The following is a 16,934-nucleotide window of genomic DNA, read 5'->3' as shown; positions in this document are numbered from 1 at the left end:
GAAGCATTTTTCTGATAGTGGCCGCCTCTCGTTCACCCTCCCAGCTCCCAGCAGACCTCCCAGCCAACTCTTCCCACTCCGGTGACTGGAGCCCAAAAGCTGCTGATCTCAGGGTGGCTTCCTGCCCTATGTGGCTTCCACCACCTTTGTGACTACACCTTAGCATTAAACTCCCTCAGCTGAACTGCCTGGCGTGGGTCCTGTTTCTCTAACTTGACTCTGACCTATGCAGATGGCCAGTTACTTGTTCAGTACAAACCACGTACCACAACCTTCCAGTGAAAATCGTGTGTCCCTTTTATTTTATCAAGAGAAAGGTGTGGGGTGCCTGGGTGGCTCGGTGGGTTAAGCTCTTGACTTCGGCTCAGGTCATGGTCTCACGATTTGTGAGTTCGAGCCCCGCATCGGGCTCTGTGCTGGTAGAGCAGAGCCCGCTTGGGCTCTCGCCTGCTTGCTCTCTATCTCTCTCTCAAAATAAATAAAAATAAACTTTAAAAACAGAGAAAAAGGTGTGCTTTCTTTGGAGCATATTAATTAAGAAAGATTTAGAGACTAACATCGAATTTAACTCTTTGTAAAGTCAAGACAAATTTTCTATCTGGAAAACATTATGGTTAACCAGCATCTATAAAGCTCATTAACTCTAGGAGGTTGAATAAAAGCCGTTAGAAGATTCATAAATGAAGAGGAAGATGTGGGTCTCATTGCTATTTTTTCAGGTTTGTGGAACTAGCTTGTGGTTGGGACATGCGAGGCTTTCCAGGTAGTTGTTTGTTAGCTCTTTTTATAGAAATTTGGAACACTTTAATTTATGTTTGGAGTTGACTAATTAGAGTCTGATCCTGTAAGTTCTTACACAAGTGGGTTCTTGGTAAAAATCTACTTTCAGATTTCACTGCCTTATTTGTTTCCATACTTCTTGCCATGTCCCTCTTTGTGAGAGACACTGGTAATGAGTCAGGAGTCAGGTGGCAGAGTGGAGTTAAGAGGAGGGTGGCTTTTGGGAATGCCACCAGCAGCTGAACTGAAATGTTTACAGGTCTTCCCTTGATGTGCACTCTTGGTTTTTATGGGTCTGATTTGGTTAGAGGGTCAGGCCTCCATGGCCTGAAGTGAAAGATAGATGAGTTATGATAAAATACAAGAACTCAGTGAGAGCAGAAGGAAAGAATCATAGCCTTGTCCACAGAAATGGTAAAAATGCAAATACATTTCTGTGAACTTAAAGAATATAACTGTGCTGGAGTTTAGATTTTCTGTTTAGTACTAGTAAGGTGGAAAATGCATAGCATTTAACATGGTTATAATATTATAACCAAGCTCATTTTCAAGGTCTTATTCTGGGTTCAGTTTTTTTTTTAATAGTTTACACTATCATTGAAAACACAGAAAAAAAAAAAACCTGGCCAATTACTGTCATACATTTTAGCTTCTTGCTAATTAATTATGGCTTCCCAGAATTGAGTCTGTAGATCCAAACGAAATGAGCCATCCCATGGGAACTGTAGTTCCTGATTAGGTGGAAGAATTCATTTAATTTTTCAGGACTTGGTTGTTTTGTTTGTTTGTTTTGGTGTGGTTTGCTTTGTTTATTTTTGTAGCTGATTTATCTTGAGCTGGTATTTGTAAAATATGGGGTGGGCCCCTTAGGGAATCTTTCTTCACCCACACTGAAGGGAGCCATATTGTCTTCACTAGGATTGACGAATGTCCTCCCTCACGAAGGAGGATGTTTCCCTGCTGCACCCACAGGGGTCTGTTTCCCTAGTGACACGGAATTTATTTTGCTGGTCAAACCCAGCACCTACTGAAACTAGAGTAAGGCCACATCAAGCAGACAGCTCTGGAGCATAACTGTTGTCACTCACTCCAGCTTGCAGTATTTCCTGGGCCCCATGTTGGGATGGAGATGGTGTCATCCCCCTGATGACTGCATCTCACCACAGTGGAGTCAGCTTTCCGAACATGCTATGTGGAGTCTAGCTAGATGACTTTTCTGGCTTTGCCTCCCATGATTTTTTTTAACCCTGAGCAATCGAGAGAAATAAAACACAGAAAGGCAAAATTCACAGCTACTCCAAAAGAATCATGCAGCTGTATTGAATTGACAACCCTCTATAAGCAAGCTGAGGTACCCAAGGTAGAAATTTTTGCAAGTTTCTTCTGTTTCTTTACTTCTTAGTAAAACTTTGCTTTACTAGTTGTGTGTTTTGCATGCAGACTGAAAATATCAAAAGACTACCAACATCCTAGCTCACTGATTACATAGGACAGGAAACCACCAGATCATGCTAGTGATTAGTCTGCCAGAAGAGGTGTCACTAATATTGGGAGAGAGTTCTCTAGGATTCTCCTGCGTTTCTGCGTGTTGTAAGGGAGGTGCCTACTCTACCCTTTTGTTCTGGATGATCGTTTTAAGGAGATCGTAGAGCAGATCTGCTTATTATCCAGTATCATAAAGACAGTATCCCCCTTGAGGACAAAAGGAAGGTTTGCCTACAACTGCTTATTGAAGATCTGGGTTCCCAGGGTTCAGAGTCCTCAGCTGTGGTGCAGACCCACCACAGGTGTAGCATGTCGCTTAGTTCATCTGCTTCATCCCATAGTTGTTGGGGAGCAGGGGGAGTGGCATGATCGTGACGTCCATATTTCATTCTGCCTGGGCTCTGAGTTACACAGTCCTTTGTCTCTGACCCAGGAGTCTTGTGTCTTCTGCCAGCATCCATGAGACTGTAGCATATTAACCTGTTAACTTGCAAGCAGGGTGAAGTCTCAGACCCTCCACCATTCTTGCCAATTACTCTAGTACTACAGAAGAACCTCCTTTCATAAAAATTGGTGGAGAGAGTGCTGAAATTCACAAATGTGACATACATATTTAATACACAGAGTTGATAATTCGTATTTTCATTTTATCACCCCATGTGAAACACTGGATTTTTCCAAATATCTATAACTTTTTATACTGTTATCTACAAACATCCATTCCCCTCAATAAAAAGGATTTTGGCTTTTATCTGGCTGACTTCTATCTGGTATTAGAACAGTTTGTGATTTGTTAGCTGAACATCTACCAGTAGTTTTTTGCAAGCTAAGAAAAAAATACAAATACTGTCTATTTATCTGTATATGAAATACCTTCTCAATAGTCCAGCCAACTCAGCTGTTTTAGAGGAATTATTTTGTGTTATGAGCAGGATTTTTTTTTCATGTCCACAAAAAGTACTTGCAGCTAATTCAGTGTATTTCATAAGGGCCAGTCATGCCCTCCACACTTTTTGTTTAGGCAGTCAGGAATTGCTTTAAAGCTTTTTCTTAATATCCTTGAACTGACCTCTGAAGGATTTGTAAAATTTCAAAAGGTTGTGTGAAAAGGGTAGCATTCCATGTTTAAAAAAAAAAAAAGGGACCAATCAGTATGATGTCCATGCTGCTCCAAGGAAAGACAAGGGCTCATAGACATGATGCCAAGGACATACCTAAACAGGCGCTCATCAGAAGCACTGGACACGCCATCTATTATAGCAAGACTGTTGTCACACCGTCATCTGTGGGCCTGAAGACTGCAGGAAGGAGGACTAATAGGCCACTCGCCCCAGATAGCATAGGGTCTGGTTAACTAGCAGTTACACCGTCTGGGGCTGGTAAGACCCTTGCAATTCAGAAGAGCCTGGGCTCCAGACAGCTGGCTTTGGGACACTTCTCTGTACAGTGGCACCCTTCAGATTTTTGGAGAGTAACACATATTACCAGAGACGTGGCATCACTTCCCGATGTGGGAAGTGAGGTATGTTTCAGCTGTCGTCTTCTGAGAGAAGAAACAGAGTTTACTCCCTTTGCCACTGATGTCAGTATTACTCGGTGTTTCTCAAGTGTGCGGCTCCCAGGGCGACAGTAAAAGCATAACCTGCCAGCATGTGAGAAGTGCAAATCATTGGCCCCAGAACTCCCGAATTAGAGAAACCTGGCGTTGGGTCCAGCAATTTCTAGCCCAGCAGGTGTCTCCGGTGCACACCAGCGTTGGAAGCCACAGGTGTTGCTCCCTGTATCTCAGGTCCGAGGAGAAGGAGCCAGTTGGGTTACAAGTAGGGAAAGAATAAATTAAGGGCGGTGCTGCCAAATGTGTAAAGGGATGATGATAGGACTTTGTTAATAAAGCTGTCGATTTTTTTTTTATTTAGGAAAATCTATCTGATGCCTGTTCTATACTGGACACTGTTAAGATGCAAATATGAGTAAGGTATTCCACAATACCTCAGGGGTGGACCATCAGCGGCCTGTGGACAAAATCCCATTTTCTAAATGTTTTCGTAAATAAAGTTGTATTAGAACGCAGCCACATATATTCATCTGCGTGGTGTCCGTGGGTGCTCTTAGGCTACAATGCAGAGTGAGAAGTACAACAAACACCCCCAAAGTCCCACGAAGCCAAAAGCACTTAATATGTGGAGCTTTAACCAAAGGCAAAGTCTAGTGTTTAAAGGGAGATACTTCCCATATGCCAAGTAGTTATACTCAAATGGAGTTGGGGGAAGCGGGGAATATGAGGTGGACAAGTGTCCTTCTGTTGTCCAGGGATGCACCTGTATTGAAATTTGGCCGTAGCAGAAAACTGAACTTCATGGACGTGATTATCATGGGAGTGCAAAGACTATTAGGCAAGAGGCAAAGTGGTTACTGTGCTCAACACCCCAGCATAGGAAGGGTAAAGGGGCGTGTGAACAAATAGAGACATAACAAGAGGAAGAAATGAAGAAAAAGAAAAAGAAGATTTGGGTTGAGAAGGGAGAATATAAGCAATCAAAAGAATGTGACCTATGTGAAAAGCTAACTTAAGGGAGTGTGTGCAAGACAAGGCCGGAGAAGCCAATTAAGAAGAGAAGTACAGGTGTGGAACATTCCCTCTGCTTAGTGTGGAGCATGGGGCTGGAGTCTCCCAGGGAATTCTGGGACCCTGTTCGGCAGCAGAGAAAGGTTCAGGGAGCGTCTGGGGAGGGTCACACTCTGCTAATCTGTAAGTCTGCGTGTATGCACATTCTTATGTAGAGTACTGTTCCCTAGATTCCTTACTCTGGACCACATCTTTGCTGCTGACTGACCAACTGCGTGGTGGTGCTGTAGAAAACTCACTGGGTTTCCCCTTAGGAAACCTGGTTACTTCCTGCTTTCACCTCTGATTGTTTGACTTTGGGCAAATCATTGCTTGGCTCGGCGTCTCCCTTTCCTCATTTGTGAGATACCATTTCAGGCTTCCTCCTGCATTCACACTGGGTTCTTCTCTTAGACTCACTTATCATGGAAAGGCGTTGCTAAACCAGGGTCACCGAACATTTCCCCAGCTCCACAGCTAACAGGGGAAAGGAAGTCAAACACAGACACTTCGACCTTCCTAAAAAGGGGATTGTTGAGTAGTGGCACAAGGGCATTTAGTTTCCTTCCAAAGATTCGATGTGGACTTATTTCTAACTCATACCTCATAATAGATTTCCTCTCTTGCCCAAAGAGTTTGTTTAATGTGAAAATGTTTCCAGAGAGGGGGAAATGGCCAGCTGAGTTCCATGTCTGTGATTTCTGACATAGTTCTCATCCTTCCAGGAATTTTTCTTTAAATGTGGAGCACACCCAACCGCTGACAAGGAAACATCAGTGGCTTTGAACCTGATCACAACAAACAGTCGAGGCATCACCTGCATAACATGTACCGACATCAGGTAAGGATCTGAAGACGCTGTCACCCTCCACATGCTGCTTTCCCGTGGTGGCTTCTCACATAAGCCTCCTCAGTGGTTTCTCCTTCTTGAGGAGTGTCTGCTTTGCTTCGACGCCATTTTCCCAACGTGGGTATATTTCACTCTCAGACTGTTCAAAGTGCCAAATCATTCGTGTGGTCAGTGGTCGAATAGGATCCCAAGATAGAAAAGAGATGACTTATGTCTAAAAGTAGTGTAATCTTAAAAAGTAAACACATGGGTTGATATCGGTGAGTTCTAGCCGGAAGTAAAACATGAAGCTAGTGTTAGGAATGCCATGACAATTTATGAGCACCATTTGTTCCTGGAATACATGATCCATAACATTTTGTTTGAAGCAATCTCTACAGCCAATGTGGGACTCGAGCTCACAACCCCGAGATCAGAAGTTGCATGCTCTTCTGACTGAGCCAGCCAGGCGCCCCAACATTTTATCTTAAAAAGGTCTCTTTCATACACTTGTGTTCTTCCACGTAACTTGCCTGTATGTGTGTCGGGGCTTCACATGTATCCATACGCCCCAAATAAAAGCATGTAGCTAGTTGGGGAAATCTCAGTGAATACAATGGAAGAAAGAACGTGTGGAGATGCCTCGTTGGGAAAACAGGGATAATGACTAGATTTGAATTATAGCTTGGGAGGCAAGGACCGAGTGGAAAACTCTGCGCCTATTTAATCTACAGAGTTGATGTCTGAGAGTAGAATCTCTTACTTTATGTTATTCAAATGAACAGAGTAAAAGAAATTAGCTTTAGTACATCTTCCCTGCGGTCGTCTAGAAGCTCAAATTGCAAGAGCGGGGTCTTAGCCCTGATATCAAGAAGAACTTTCTGGGAAATGCCAAAACGCATTCATGAATAAAGTCAAAGAATCCTGCTTATTGCAGACTTTTAAACAAAGACAGATATATACCCTCGGCATTTCAGGGTTGCCTCTTTGGCCTTGGGGACTGTGTTAGGTGGCCTTTTAGAGTTACCTTAAACTCTGGGATTTCGTGATTAGTGGTTATTAATACTTCTAACATAATACTTCTGTCCTTTAATAAATGTAAACAAAACAGGTTGACTAATAGAATCCTAAAATCCTTAACAGCCTCAGTTGGACACACTTGTTTCCAGAAAAGGGAGAAAAATGAGACTTTTTTTTTTTGCTGCTGCATTTTTAGTTTCTGCTGTGAGAGAGAATTCCACAATATTGCCTAAAATGCAGCTTTTCAACATCCCTCGGTAAGGTGAATGATTGCACGTGGCTAACGTTTTCAACATGCAAGAACAGCTGATTCTTCTGGTCTTTCAGGGAAGGGGCTGGGAGTCCTCAACTGTTCTGAAAGCACCAGGCAATTAATTAACATCACGTCTCCGTTTTTCAAAGGAGAAATGGTTTCTCTCTAAGTCAGAATGCGGCCACCAGCCAGTATTTAAAAACCTTCCATTAAAGTTGTTAAAGATGGCATTTGGGTGTGTGGTGTTGATCGTGTTCCCTTAACTGTGGGCATAGCTCTCTGTGCTTGCCTGCCGCTGAGCCGTCGGCTTTGTATTAGCAGCTCCTAACATCCATTCAGGGAAGAAAGCCACTTCCCAGATGCACAGGGACAGAACTGCTGAAAAATAATACCGTCTGTGGCAATAAAATCTTTCCTAGTATTATTTTTCGGTGATCTTATAAATAGAAGCTACTGTTTTCATTAGACTAAAGTGCGTGTGTGTATATAACCAACCACTTGACTAGGTGAGGTCCCTTCTTGTATAAGGCAGCAGGGGGATGCCCTGTATGTAAAATAAAGAGCCCCCCTCCTCTTATACTGAAAGCTCCATGCATAGGGATGTCATAAAAGCCTACATGAGGACACAAGAGTACCTTATGTTGTACTTTGCTGATTGTTATGGTTTTTTTTCCTGCTAATGCTTTCTTTTTTAATTTAGAAGTGATTCACTCACAAAAACAAACAAACACACAAAAAACTAAAAATGTTAGTTGTTTACCCTCATGGTTAGCAAGATTTGGGTTTAATTCTTTCCAGTATCTTAAATACTTAAGCCTAAATATTTGCATATATATATATATATATATATATATATATATACACACACACACATACATACACGGTGTGTGTGTGCATACGCGCTATATGTAATCATTGTATATATAGTTTTGTATCTGGCTTTTTGCATTTACATTGCATCATGATAAATTTTCCCTGCTATGAAATATCCCATGAAAACAAGTTTGGTTGTTTTTTGTTGTTTTTTTTTTTAAATAGGTAGCTGATATTTCACCATTTCTCTATTGCTGGTGATCTGAATTACTTCTAATTAAAAATATGAGGTTAAGTGGTGCCTGGGTGGCTCAGTTGCTTAAGCGTCCAACTTCAGCTCAGGTCATGATCTCACAGCTCATTGGTTCGAGCCCCTCACTGGGCTCTGCATTGACAGCTCAGAGCCTGGAGCCTGCTTCAGATTCTGTGTGTGTCTCTCTCTCCTTCCCCTCTCATGTTCTGTCCCTCTCTGTCTCTAAAAAAAAATTTTCAAAATCTATATTAGACTAACTAACATTTAAATTTATATCCTTTTCCAGAAATCATTGACTGCATGTTTTGAATCTAAAAATAGTGTCGTAGAAGTGGTAACAAAAGGTCAATGTTCATTGACATGTTTAAGGTGCCTGATGCATATTGCCAAGTTTATTTCCCTCGTAGACTATGGTTGCCTGTCTTCGAGACGGCTTCCTGCTGCATCTTCAACACTATTAAATGTTCATACTTTTAGTTTTTGCCCATTTGCTAAAGAACATTAATTTTGTCATTAATATTTTTTTTAATTTAAAAAATTTTTAAGTAAAAAAAAAAATTCTTTGAGAAAGAGCACATGCACACACACGTGAGTGGGGGAGGGGCAGAGGGCGAGAGAGAGTACACGTGTGTGCGCGTGTGCACCCATGGGCACGGAGCCTGGTGTGGGGCTGGATCCCATAATCCTGGGCCATAGTCAAGAGTCAGATGCTCAACTGATTGATTCACCCAGAAGCCCCAATATTTTTTAAAAATTGTTATTAGCAAGTTCGAACATTTCTCCCTTGCTTGTTTGCATTTTTTTTTTGCATTTTCTATTGTGAGACAAAAGTGCAAAACTTTCTCAATATGAAATTTTTTGAAAAAAATATAAAAAAAAACTGGCCTCTGCAATTACTTTCTCACTCAATACATAATATCAGTGTCCTTTATTAATATGACATTTCCTGACCTGTGAATTTACATTTAAATATATTTCCTTGGTTTTGGTTTTGAAATATCACATCTTCCTGGAAATAAGTTATTTAATTACAGAATTGAAAATAAAAATTTGGGGTATCTATTTATATTTTACGTTTCTTTTATTTATTTTTGCGTGTGCCTTAATCATACATCATTAGTCAAATTAGGCATAATTAACTACATAATAGATTAAAACCAGAGGGTTAATTTCAAATTCCACTTATTCGTTGCTGGTATATGGGAAAGTGATTGACTTTTGCATATCAGGCTGGTATCCTGCAACCTTGCTATAACTGCTTATTATCTCAGGAATTATTTTGTGGGTTCTTTCAGGTTTTCTACATAGATTATGTCATCTGTGAACACACACGGTTTCATGTCTTGCTTCCCTATCCATTGACCTTCACAAGGTAGTTACCTTCCATTCCTAGTTTTCAGACAGTGTTTATCATGAATGGGAGTTGGACTTTGTCAAATACTTTTTCTGTATCTACCGATATTATATGGTTTATCTCTTTTAGTCTGTTGTTTAACCTGCTTTAGTTTGTGTTGGATTAAATGAATTTATTTTTGAATGTTGAATCAGTTTGCATACATGAGTTCAGTCCCACTTGACTATGGCATATATTTTTTATGCTTTTTTGTATTTGATTCATGAATATTTTGCTGGGGATATTTGCATCTTTGCTCAGGAGAGAGATGGTCTGTAGTTTTCTTATATTGTCTTTGTCTGGTTGTAGCTTTAAAGTAGTTCTGGCTCATGGCATGTGTTAGCAAGTATTCATTCTGTTTCTGTCCTTTGAAAGAGTTTGTAGAGAATTAGTAGCAAGGTAAAAATTTTATTTATTGTTGTGCTGTACAAACATGTACTTTTGTGTAAAAAGAGATTGACATCACTTTCGTCTACCTTCTTAACAATACTTCTCAACAGGTGTATAATAACTTATATTCAAGGGTCTCCAGTGCCACTAAGCTAACTTTTTGACCTTAGAAAAATAACATAATCTCTTGGGGCTTCAGGTTGCTTACAAAATCCAAGAATCGGAATAGGTAATCTATAGGGCTCTGACTGGTTTTAAAAGCTTGCAAAACGTAGGAGCAGTGCTTTTTCACAGCTTATAAATCGATCGTACCATTTGAGAAAACACTCATTTGTGGTCCTGCCTGCTGACAGATGCAGAAATAAAAGATGAGGTTTTCAGTGACACTCCCTTCCAGAGCCCACATATGTGGTTATAATATGTACAAAATATATAGAAGATAGCGGTGTTCTTCCTTTCCAGATGTTAGGCTGAAAATTTCATTCAGGTACACAGTTTGTGTCCTTTTGATAAGGGAGTGGGGGGCAAGCTGAGGGCAGAGGACAGGCTAACAGCACCTCTCTGCCACCAGGTGGGAATCTGTGTGATATTCCTCGGACACTCCTGGCTACCCGAGGGCAAAGGAAAGAGGTTTCACTGCTTGCCATGGTGATGTGGGAAGCTAAGGCAAATGAAACATTAAATTTCCTTTACTGCCTACAGCCCATAGACAAGTCCTTGAAACAGGCAGAGTGACCTCCCTCTAGGAGCTCAGCTGCCTTGAAGATGACACTTGGCTGGGGCAAAAGGGAATCTTAGCTTAACATTATCCTGACTCCCAAGATCCTGTAAGTCTACTTTAACATACAAAAATTCCTTTGGAAACTTCCATTATGTCAACTCCTCCAAGGCATATGCTAGCAATCATACTCCAAGCTTATGGCCCCCCAGTATACATCTGAAGGGTCTCATGACTGAGGTTTTACTAAACAGTGATAAATAATGTTTTCCTAACAGCAGCTAGCCCCTCAAGGTCCTGGAAACTTTGCTTCCAAAATACCTTAGAGACTTACTCGATCCCTGACTCCCTCCCAACATGAGGGTATGTAATGAGTTACCCGTCAGGACCCTAGTGCAGCTCTTCCTGCTCACGGGCCCTGTCCCTGTGCTTTAATAAAATCACCTTTTTGCACCAAAGACATCTTCAAGAATTCTTTCTTGACCATCAGCTGCAAACCCCCTGACAATCACCCCCAAACCCCATCACTTTGCGTTTCCATTGCATGTAAAATATTTTCCTCTCCCTTAAAGAAAAGAAAGTGGACTATTTGAGAGCCAGAACACCCTGAGATTTTATGTGCACCAGCAGGTTCCCATCTGCCATCCAGCCTTGTGGTCCTCTCTGCGTCCTTACAGTAGTGAGTTGATCGGTATCCACTCAAGGTTATCAGTTGATAGTCTTACATGTGAACAAAAAGTAGTGGACTGAATAAAAAGCAAAAACTTGAGCTGAGAACAGAAAGTACAGCACTTGAAGGTAGAGTGACTATATTATCTATTTCCAATAGAAATGACATCAGAGAGGTTCAGAACGTTCCTGGATACCTCAGTTCAGCTCGGGAATAATGATACTCTGTCATATGAAGACGACAGGGCAGAACCAGAGTGAGACTTGTAGTGTATTTCTGACCAGGATGTGGTTCTTGGAACTCACCCTGACGTTGGGTGCCCACCCTGGGGAAAAGAGTATTTCTGCTTGCTGAATTTTACTTTGCAGTAGTATTATTCTTAAAATTCAAAATGTAAAGTTTGAAACTTACAAAATAGAAAAATTATTAGCATGGTATGATTGAGCAAAAAGAGAGAAATCATCCCCACTTTTCTGCTTCTAAGGTTGCCTAGTGAACTCCTGCACTTTTTTCCTCTTTCTGCCGTTCTTAAGTTTACAAAGCTCAATACAAACTAAAAAATAACCAGGTTTTACACAGCCAAGATTTAAGTCGCCAGAAACATGTTTTAAAATTCAGCTCCTAGTAGGACATTAAATCTAAAAACTGGTCCTACCCTGTAATTATCCTTAACTCTTCCAGCAAAGACTTATGTTTCTGATGTCATTGTTGTTTGATATAAATTTTTTTTTATAATTTTCTTGCTTTCAGATTTGTCTTAAAATTCGTTCAGCCTGTCGAAATAGTGCTGCCCTGGGATTGCAGACTTAAAAAATTTACTTGCTTTTGGAGATTGGTAGAGATTTATCTCAAAGTCCATTTATACTTGCTCTTGGTATCCAGGGAGATAGTGATTTAACTATCATTTGTCAGTATTTTGGTATGCATTCGTTCATTCATTTAACAGAAAGATTTTAAAAAAATAGGATCTTAGTTTAACTTTCCCTTTGAATACATTTGTTATATCTTAGGCTTCTCCTCTTGATTCACATTTTAATCTTAGTTATATTTGGCATTTATTTTGTGATTTAGAATTAATATACAAGTCATTTTTCTGTCTAGACTTGAGATAGTGCTCAATGGTCATATTTTATCAACCTAACCCTTTCTAGTCATTTTTGGCATTAGACGGGAGCTGATGGTTTTATACAGTCATCGGCTCCAAAGAGCATCTTCAGAGACTCCAGATACAGTGACACATAATTTAACTGAAATCTTTAACATGGCCTTTTTCAGTACATGGCTTTAGTTCTAACAATGGAAAAATGTTGGGTGTGTGTGTGTGTGTGTGTGTGTGTGTGTGTGTGTGTGTGTGTCTGTGTGAGAGTGATAGCACTAGAGACCTTCTTTGTGCATACAAATCTATATATTTCTCTTACTAGAGAAATAGTTTGTATACTCCTAGGTAATGTAACAAGCCAGGAACAAAAGATAGTTTTCGTATAAGTAGGGACATATCTCGGAGTATCTGTTTTACACAACATTACAGAGAAAGGTAAATCAGAATACCACACTTGTATCTTAATAAACAGGAATATGTAATAGAGTAGAATGGAATATCTTACACCTTTTTAAGATGAAACAGGGAACTTCAAAGATACGTCTTCTAGCTGGAAGCAGTCTACTTCACACTGTGCCCCAGACCCCATGAGAGTTAGTTCACTCTGCTTATACTGTGAGTGATTCTTTCCTGAAAGAGTGTGGCACATGTCAGTCGGATCCAATCTTGAGAGAGAGCTGTTATAGACCCTCCCAGAAAGGAGAATTCATCCTGTGGGTGAAGTCTCCCATATAGGACATTGCATTGCCTCTTTGAAATTCATAGGTAGTGCTTAATTTCCTATAATTCTTTCCCTACATTAATTTCAAATTATTTGACTGTCTTATAGTTGAAGAAATTGAGGCTAGGACATTTTAATGATTTTTTTAGTGTTTACTTATTTTTTGAGAGAGAGAGAGAACAAGAGAGAGAGCACACATGGGAGAGGGGCAGAGAGAGAGGGAGACACAGAATCCGACGCAGGCTCCAGGCTCTGAGCTGTCCACACAGAACCTAACGTGGGGCTTGAACTCGGGAACCGTGAGATCATGACTTGAGCCAAAGTCAGATGCTTAACTGACCGAGCCACCCAGGCGCCTCGAGACTAGGACATTTTAAACATTACATCTGGTCCTACCTCAAGGAACTGGCTGCATCAGCCTACACCCAAGGTCCATGTGGTTGGTACTGTCTCTCCAGTCACACCTTACCCCCCGCAGATCTCAGTTTTCTCTGTAGAGCAAAAGGAAAGGCTATCCACTGAGGGTGGAAGGTGGCTTTGCGTATGAAAAGGAGATGAGCAGTAAAGTGAGGTACAAAGACAGCTGACAGACAGGAGTTGAAACACTGAGCACTGTACAAAAGCCCACCTGCCCAGCTAAGTTGCCCGCTGCCCCAAGGACAAGGTCCCAGCCTTGTTGCACAAACCTGCTGATGCTACACCATCAAAGAGATCAATGCGATTTCAATAAACATATACTGACTTGAATTCCAGTAAATATGGTTTCATGCAAATGAACAGAGAACGAGTTCCTTTTATATGGAACACTTCTCTTTTACAAAAAAAAAACCCTTCTGTAAGAGTATACGTATCCTGATGGGCACTGAGTAATGTATAGAAGTGGTGAGTCACTGTGTTGTACCCCTGAAATGAATATAACACTACAGTGATTATACTGGAATTGAAAAAATAAATAAGTAAACAAGCAAACCAATAAAGAAAAGGGAAAAAAAACTTTCTGAATTTAATGGAATTTTCCAAAACAGAATGAAATAAATTAATCAGAAATCAATGGAGAGTTTTTATGGTGCTCTTAGGAGTAAGGGAAAAAGTCAAGTTTTGAAGTCCAACCTTCAGATGTAGATTTCACAGCTATGTTGTTTGGGGCCAGTTACTTAGGAAAACAGAAGAAATATTTTAGCAACACTGATACTCTGAAATGTGAGCCATGTCAGTTTTAATGTCAGTCAGTGACCTTCATTTCTCCTGCAGCGAACCCTGTAGATTTCAGATCCAAGTGGCTGCATCAGCGGGGTTTCTTGGAGATGTTACAGATGCTTGTGTATGAAATTCATATGCCTCACCTTTTCATTTAACTGTCGCTGTGGGTACACAGCAGCTCCCGCTGGCACTCGTAGGACAATATTGCAAATCCTCTTGGACCAATTTTGTATTCGTTAAGGTCAACTTCGCATGTTGTAACTGTCTGGATTTTAAGCAGTTCATTTTGGGATAGTGAATGTTAAGAAGCAGCTAGATCCCTAAAGCATCCAGTTGGCTTTGCTAGAACTTTGTTGACAGCCACACATTATTTTTAAGGTCCATTTTCATTGGAAATAAGGGATCACATAGATTTTAAATAGTAATATTTTACTTAGAAAAAGTAGTATAAATGGCTTGTTCATTTGTTCTTAATTGCAATTTTATCCTTGTAATTAGCAACGGTTATAAATTTGGTGAGGGGAAGACGTTATTTCCATTGCAAATATTTGTGCTGATTCATACCCTTAGCAAATTTCTAACTGCTAGGACATACCTTTCCCTCTGTAAATGTCATTTATATAGCTATTTTTCCCATAACGTGTAGAATTAAGTATTTGCAGATTTGCCCTTTGTTGCTTCTACAGCTTATAGAGTTACTTACAACCAAACAAGCAACCGTCTCAGTAACCCGGAGTGCAAACCAAGTTATTTATTGAAGTAAGGGTTAGGATGCGTTGTATTCGGTTTCTTGTTAACTTGGAAAATTCTACACCGAAGAAAGCATGGCCCCGACTCCTTATGTGCAGTGCGCCAGAAAAGAAATCTCAAGGGTTTCTAGCTCAAGGTATCGATTTCCACAACACTCAGGTCTACTTAGTGTCCTCGTGTGATAGCCCTTCCACCATCACGTGCACACGTTAACGGGAGGAAACATGCGCCCGGGTACCGGTATCCTCCCCCAGTGCTCTCACGGGCAAAGCAATTTCCTGCAGGTGTCTGCCATCTTGAGCATTTCCTCTATCGTTAGAACTTAAAAGTCAATCTGTTTGCTCAAGAGATATTTAGCGAGCTCATCTACGTCTCAAGTAACTGTTGTAGGTGCTTCAAGCTGAGATAAAGTGTGTTTTTGATGGGATGCAGAGGGAACGGATGACCGCTGTATAGGCTGGCAGTGAGCGGTGGGGTGGAAAAGGGCTGGTTCAGGCAGGACAGAAGGTAATAGTACCTGAGTGCTTTCTCGGGGTGTCATTCCTATGAAACGGGGACCCAAACTTCTCTTCTTAGGCCAAGTCTTTCCAGTGATTCTTTGAACTTGGCCCAGAGAGTATTAAAAATAATAGAGTGATCTGTGTGAATTTCAGCAGGGTACACATTAATTTGCCGACCCCCTATTTTATTTTTTACTCTTAGTCAGCTGGCTGCTGACATGGCTGCTGTGACTCCTGCCTACAGCTTACCCTAGAAGTGACCGGACCTCAATTCCAAAGCCAAACTCTGAGGCCCGCTATGCCACTGTCAGTCTCCAGTATCTGATTCCTCCTCCCAAGCCAAGTGAAAGCGTACTTCATGGTGTTTTCTGACTGTGTAGGCCTATTTTCATATATGCTCCGGCCAGACCCATTTGTATGCCAGGACAATCTGACATAAATATATATTCCACGAGGCTCAACGGTGGGTAACAGTTTCTATTGCTATTCGGTTGACATTTGTTAGATGTTTTGCATGTATGTTGGTCTTCACTTGGCCTCTCAGAGATGAATGTTATACCCATTTTACAAATGAGAAAAATAACGTACAGAGAGGTTATCTTACTTGCCAAAGGTCACAATGCACTTGAAATGGAGAGAGAGGTGAGTCAATATTTGTTCCACAATAATACTGGCAACAAAACCCCTACCCTTAGCTTCCATGCTGTGTGGCCTCAGGAATATGTGCGTTGCCTCAAAAAAAAAATCATTAATTGTGGGAAGCGAGATTGTAGCTAGAAGATAGGGATGGGCTGAGGACGGGTGATTTCAAATAGAAGTTTAATGTTGAAGGAGTGGCTGTAGAATGGTGGCTGTTGGTTTATTTGGGATTAATGGCATCACCTAATGAGCAGGCAAATGAGGGGCCTGGGGGATAACTCTAGTCTGGGGCTTCTATGAGGGTAGTTACTTCCGTCCAGAGAAGGCATCGTGTGGGTCCCTGATGCTTAACAGGAGAGGCTATGTTCAGGGCCCGAGGGCTAGTGAGCTAGTCAGTGTAGAGCAGCTCCCTGGGACAAACATCTGGGGAGGCTCCAGGGGCAGCAGTGATGGGGGGCTGAGGAGGCAGTGGTGCCCGCCTCACTAGGCATGGAGTGAGAAGATCTCACCTGAGGTCCTCAAGGAGAGATGGCCAGGGAAGAACACGCACTGGGTGACAGGTTCTGGTACTTCTCAGCCAGACTGTTTCTTAAAAACAACTTTTTTAATGCTTGTTTATTTTTGAGAGACAGAGAGGGAGAGGGAGACAAGAATCAGAAGCAGACTCCAGGCTCTGAGCCCCATGTCGGGCTCAAACTCCCAGACCATGAGATCATGACCCTAGCTAAAGTCGGGCACTTAACCAACTGAGCCGTCCAGGTGCCCCTCCCAGCCAGTCTTAATCATTGTTCCCCTTGACAGTATGTGCTCCATCTC

General features: G+C 41.3%; 1 protein-coding gene across 4 annotated transcripts in view; it reads left to right on the top strand.

Annotated features, from left to right (window-relative positions):
• PRKN (parkin RBR E3 ubiquitin protein ligase) overlaps positions 1–16,934 on the top strand; it is a 1,341,418-nt gene that overhangs the window by 735,957 nt on the left and 588,527 nt on the right. For all 4 annotated transcript variants that reach the window (XM_019831462.3, XM_045058626.1, XM_045058625.1 and 1 more), the window contains exon 6: positions 5,596–5,711. In XM_019831462.3, the coding sequence (XP_019687021.3) occupies positions 5,596–5,711 (116 nt within the window). The remainder of the gene's footprint in view (positions 1–5,595; positions 5,712–16,934) is intronic.

The sequence above is a fragment of the Felis catus genome, chromosome B2, assembly GCF_018350175.1.
Source record: "Felis catus isolate Fca126 chromosome B2, F.catus_Fca126_mat1.0, whole genome shotgun sequence".
Classification (NCBI taxonomy): domain Eukaryota; kingdom Metazoa; phylum Chordata; class Mammalia; order Carnivora; family Felidae; genus Felis; species Felis catus.
This window is presented reverse-complemented; position numbering and strand designations above follow the sequence as displayed.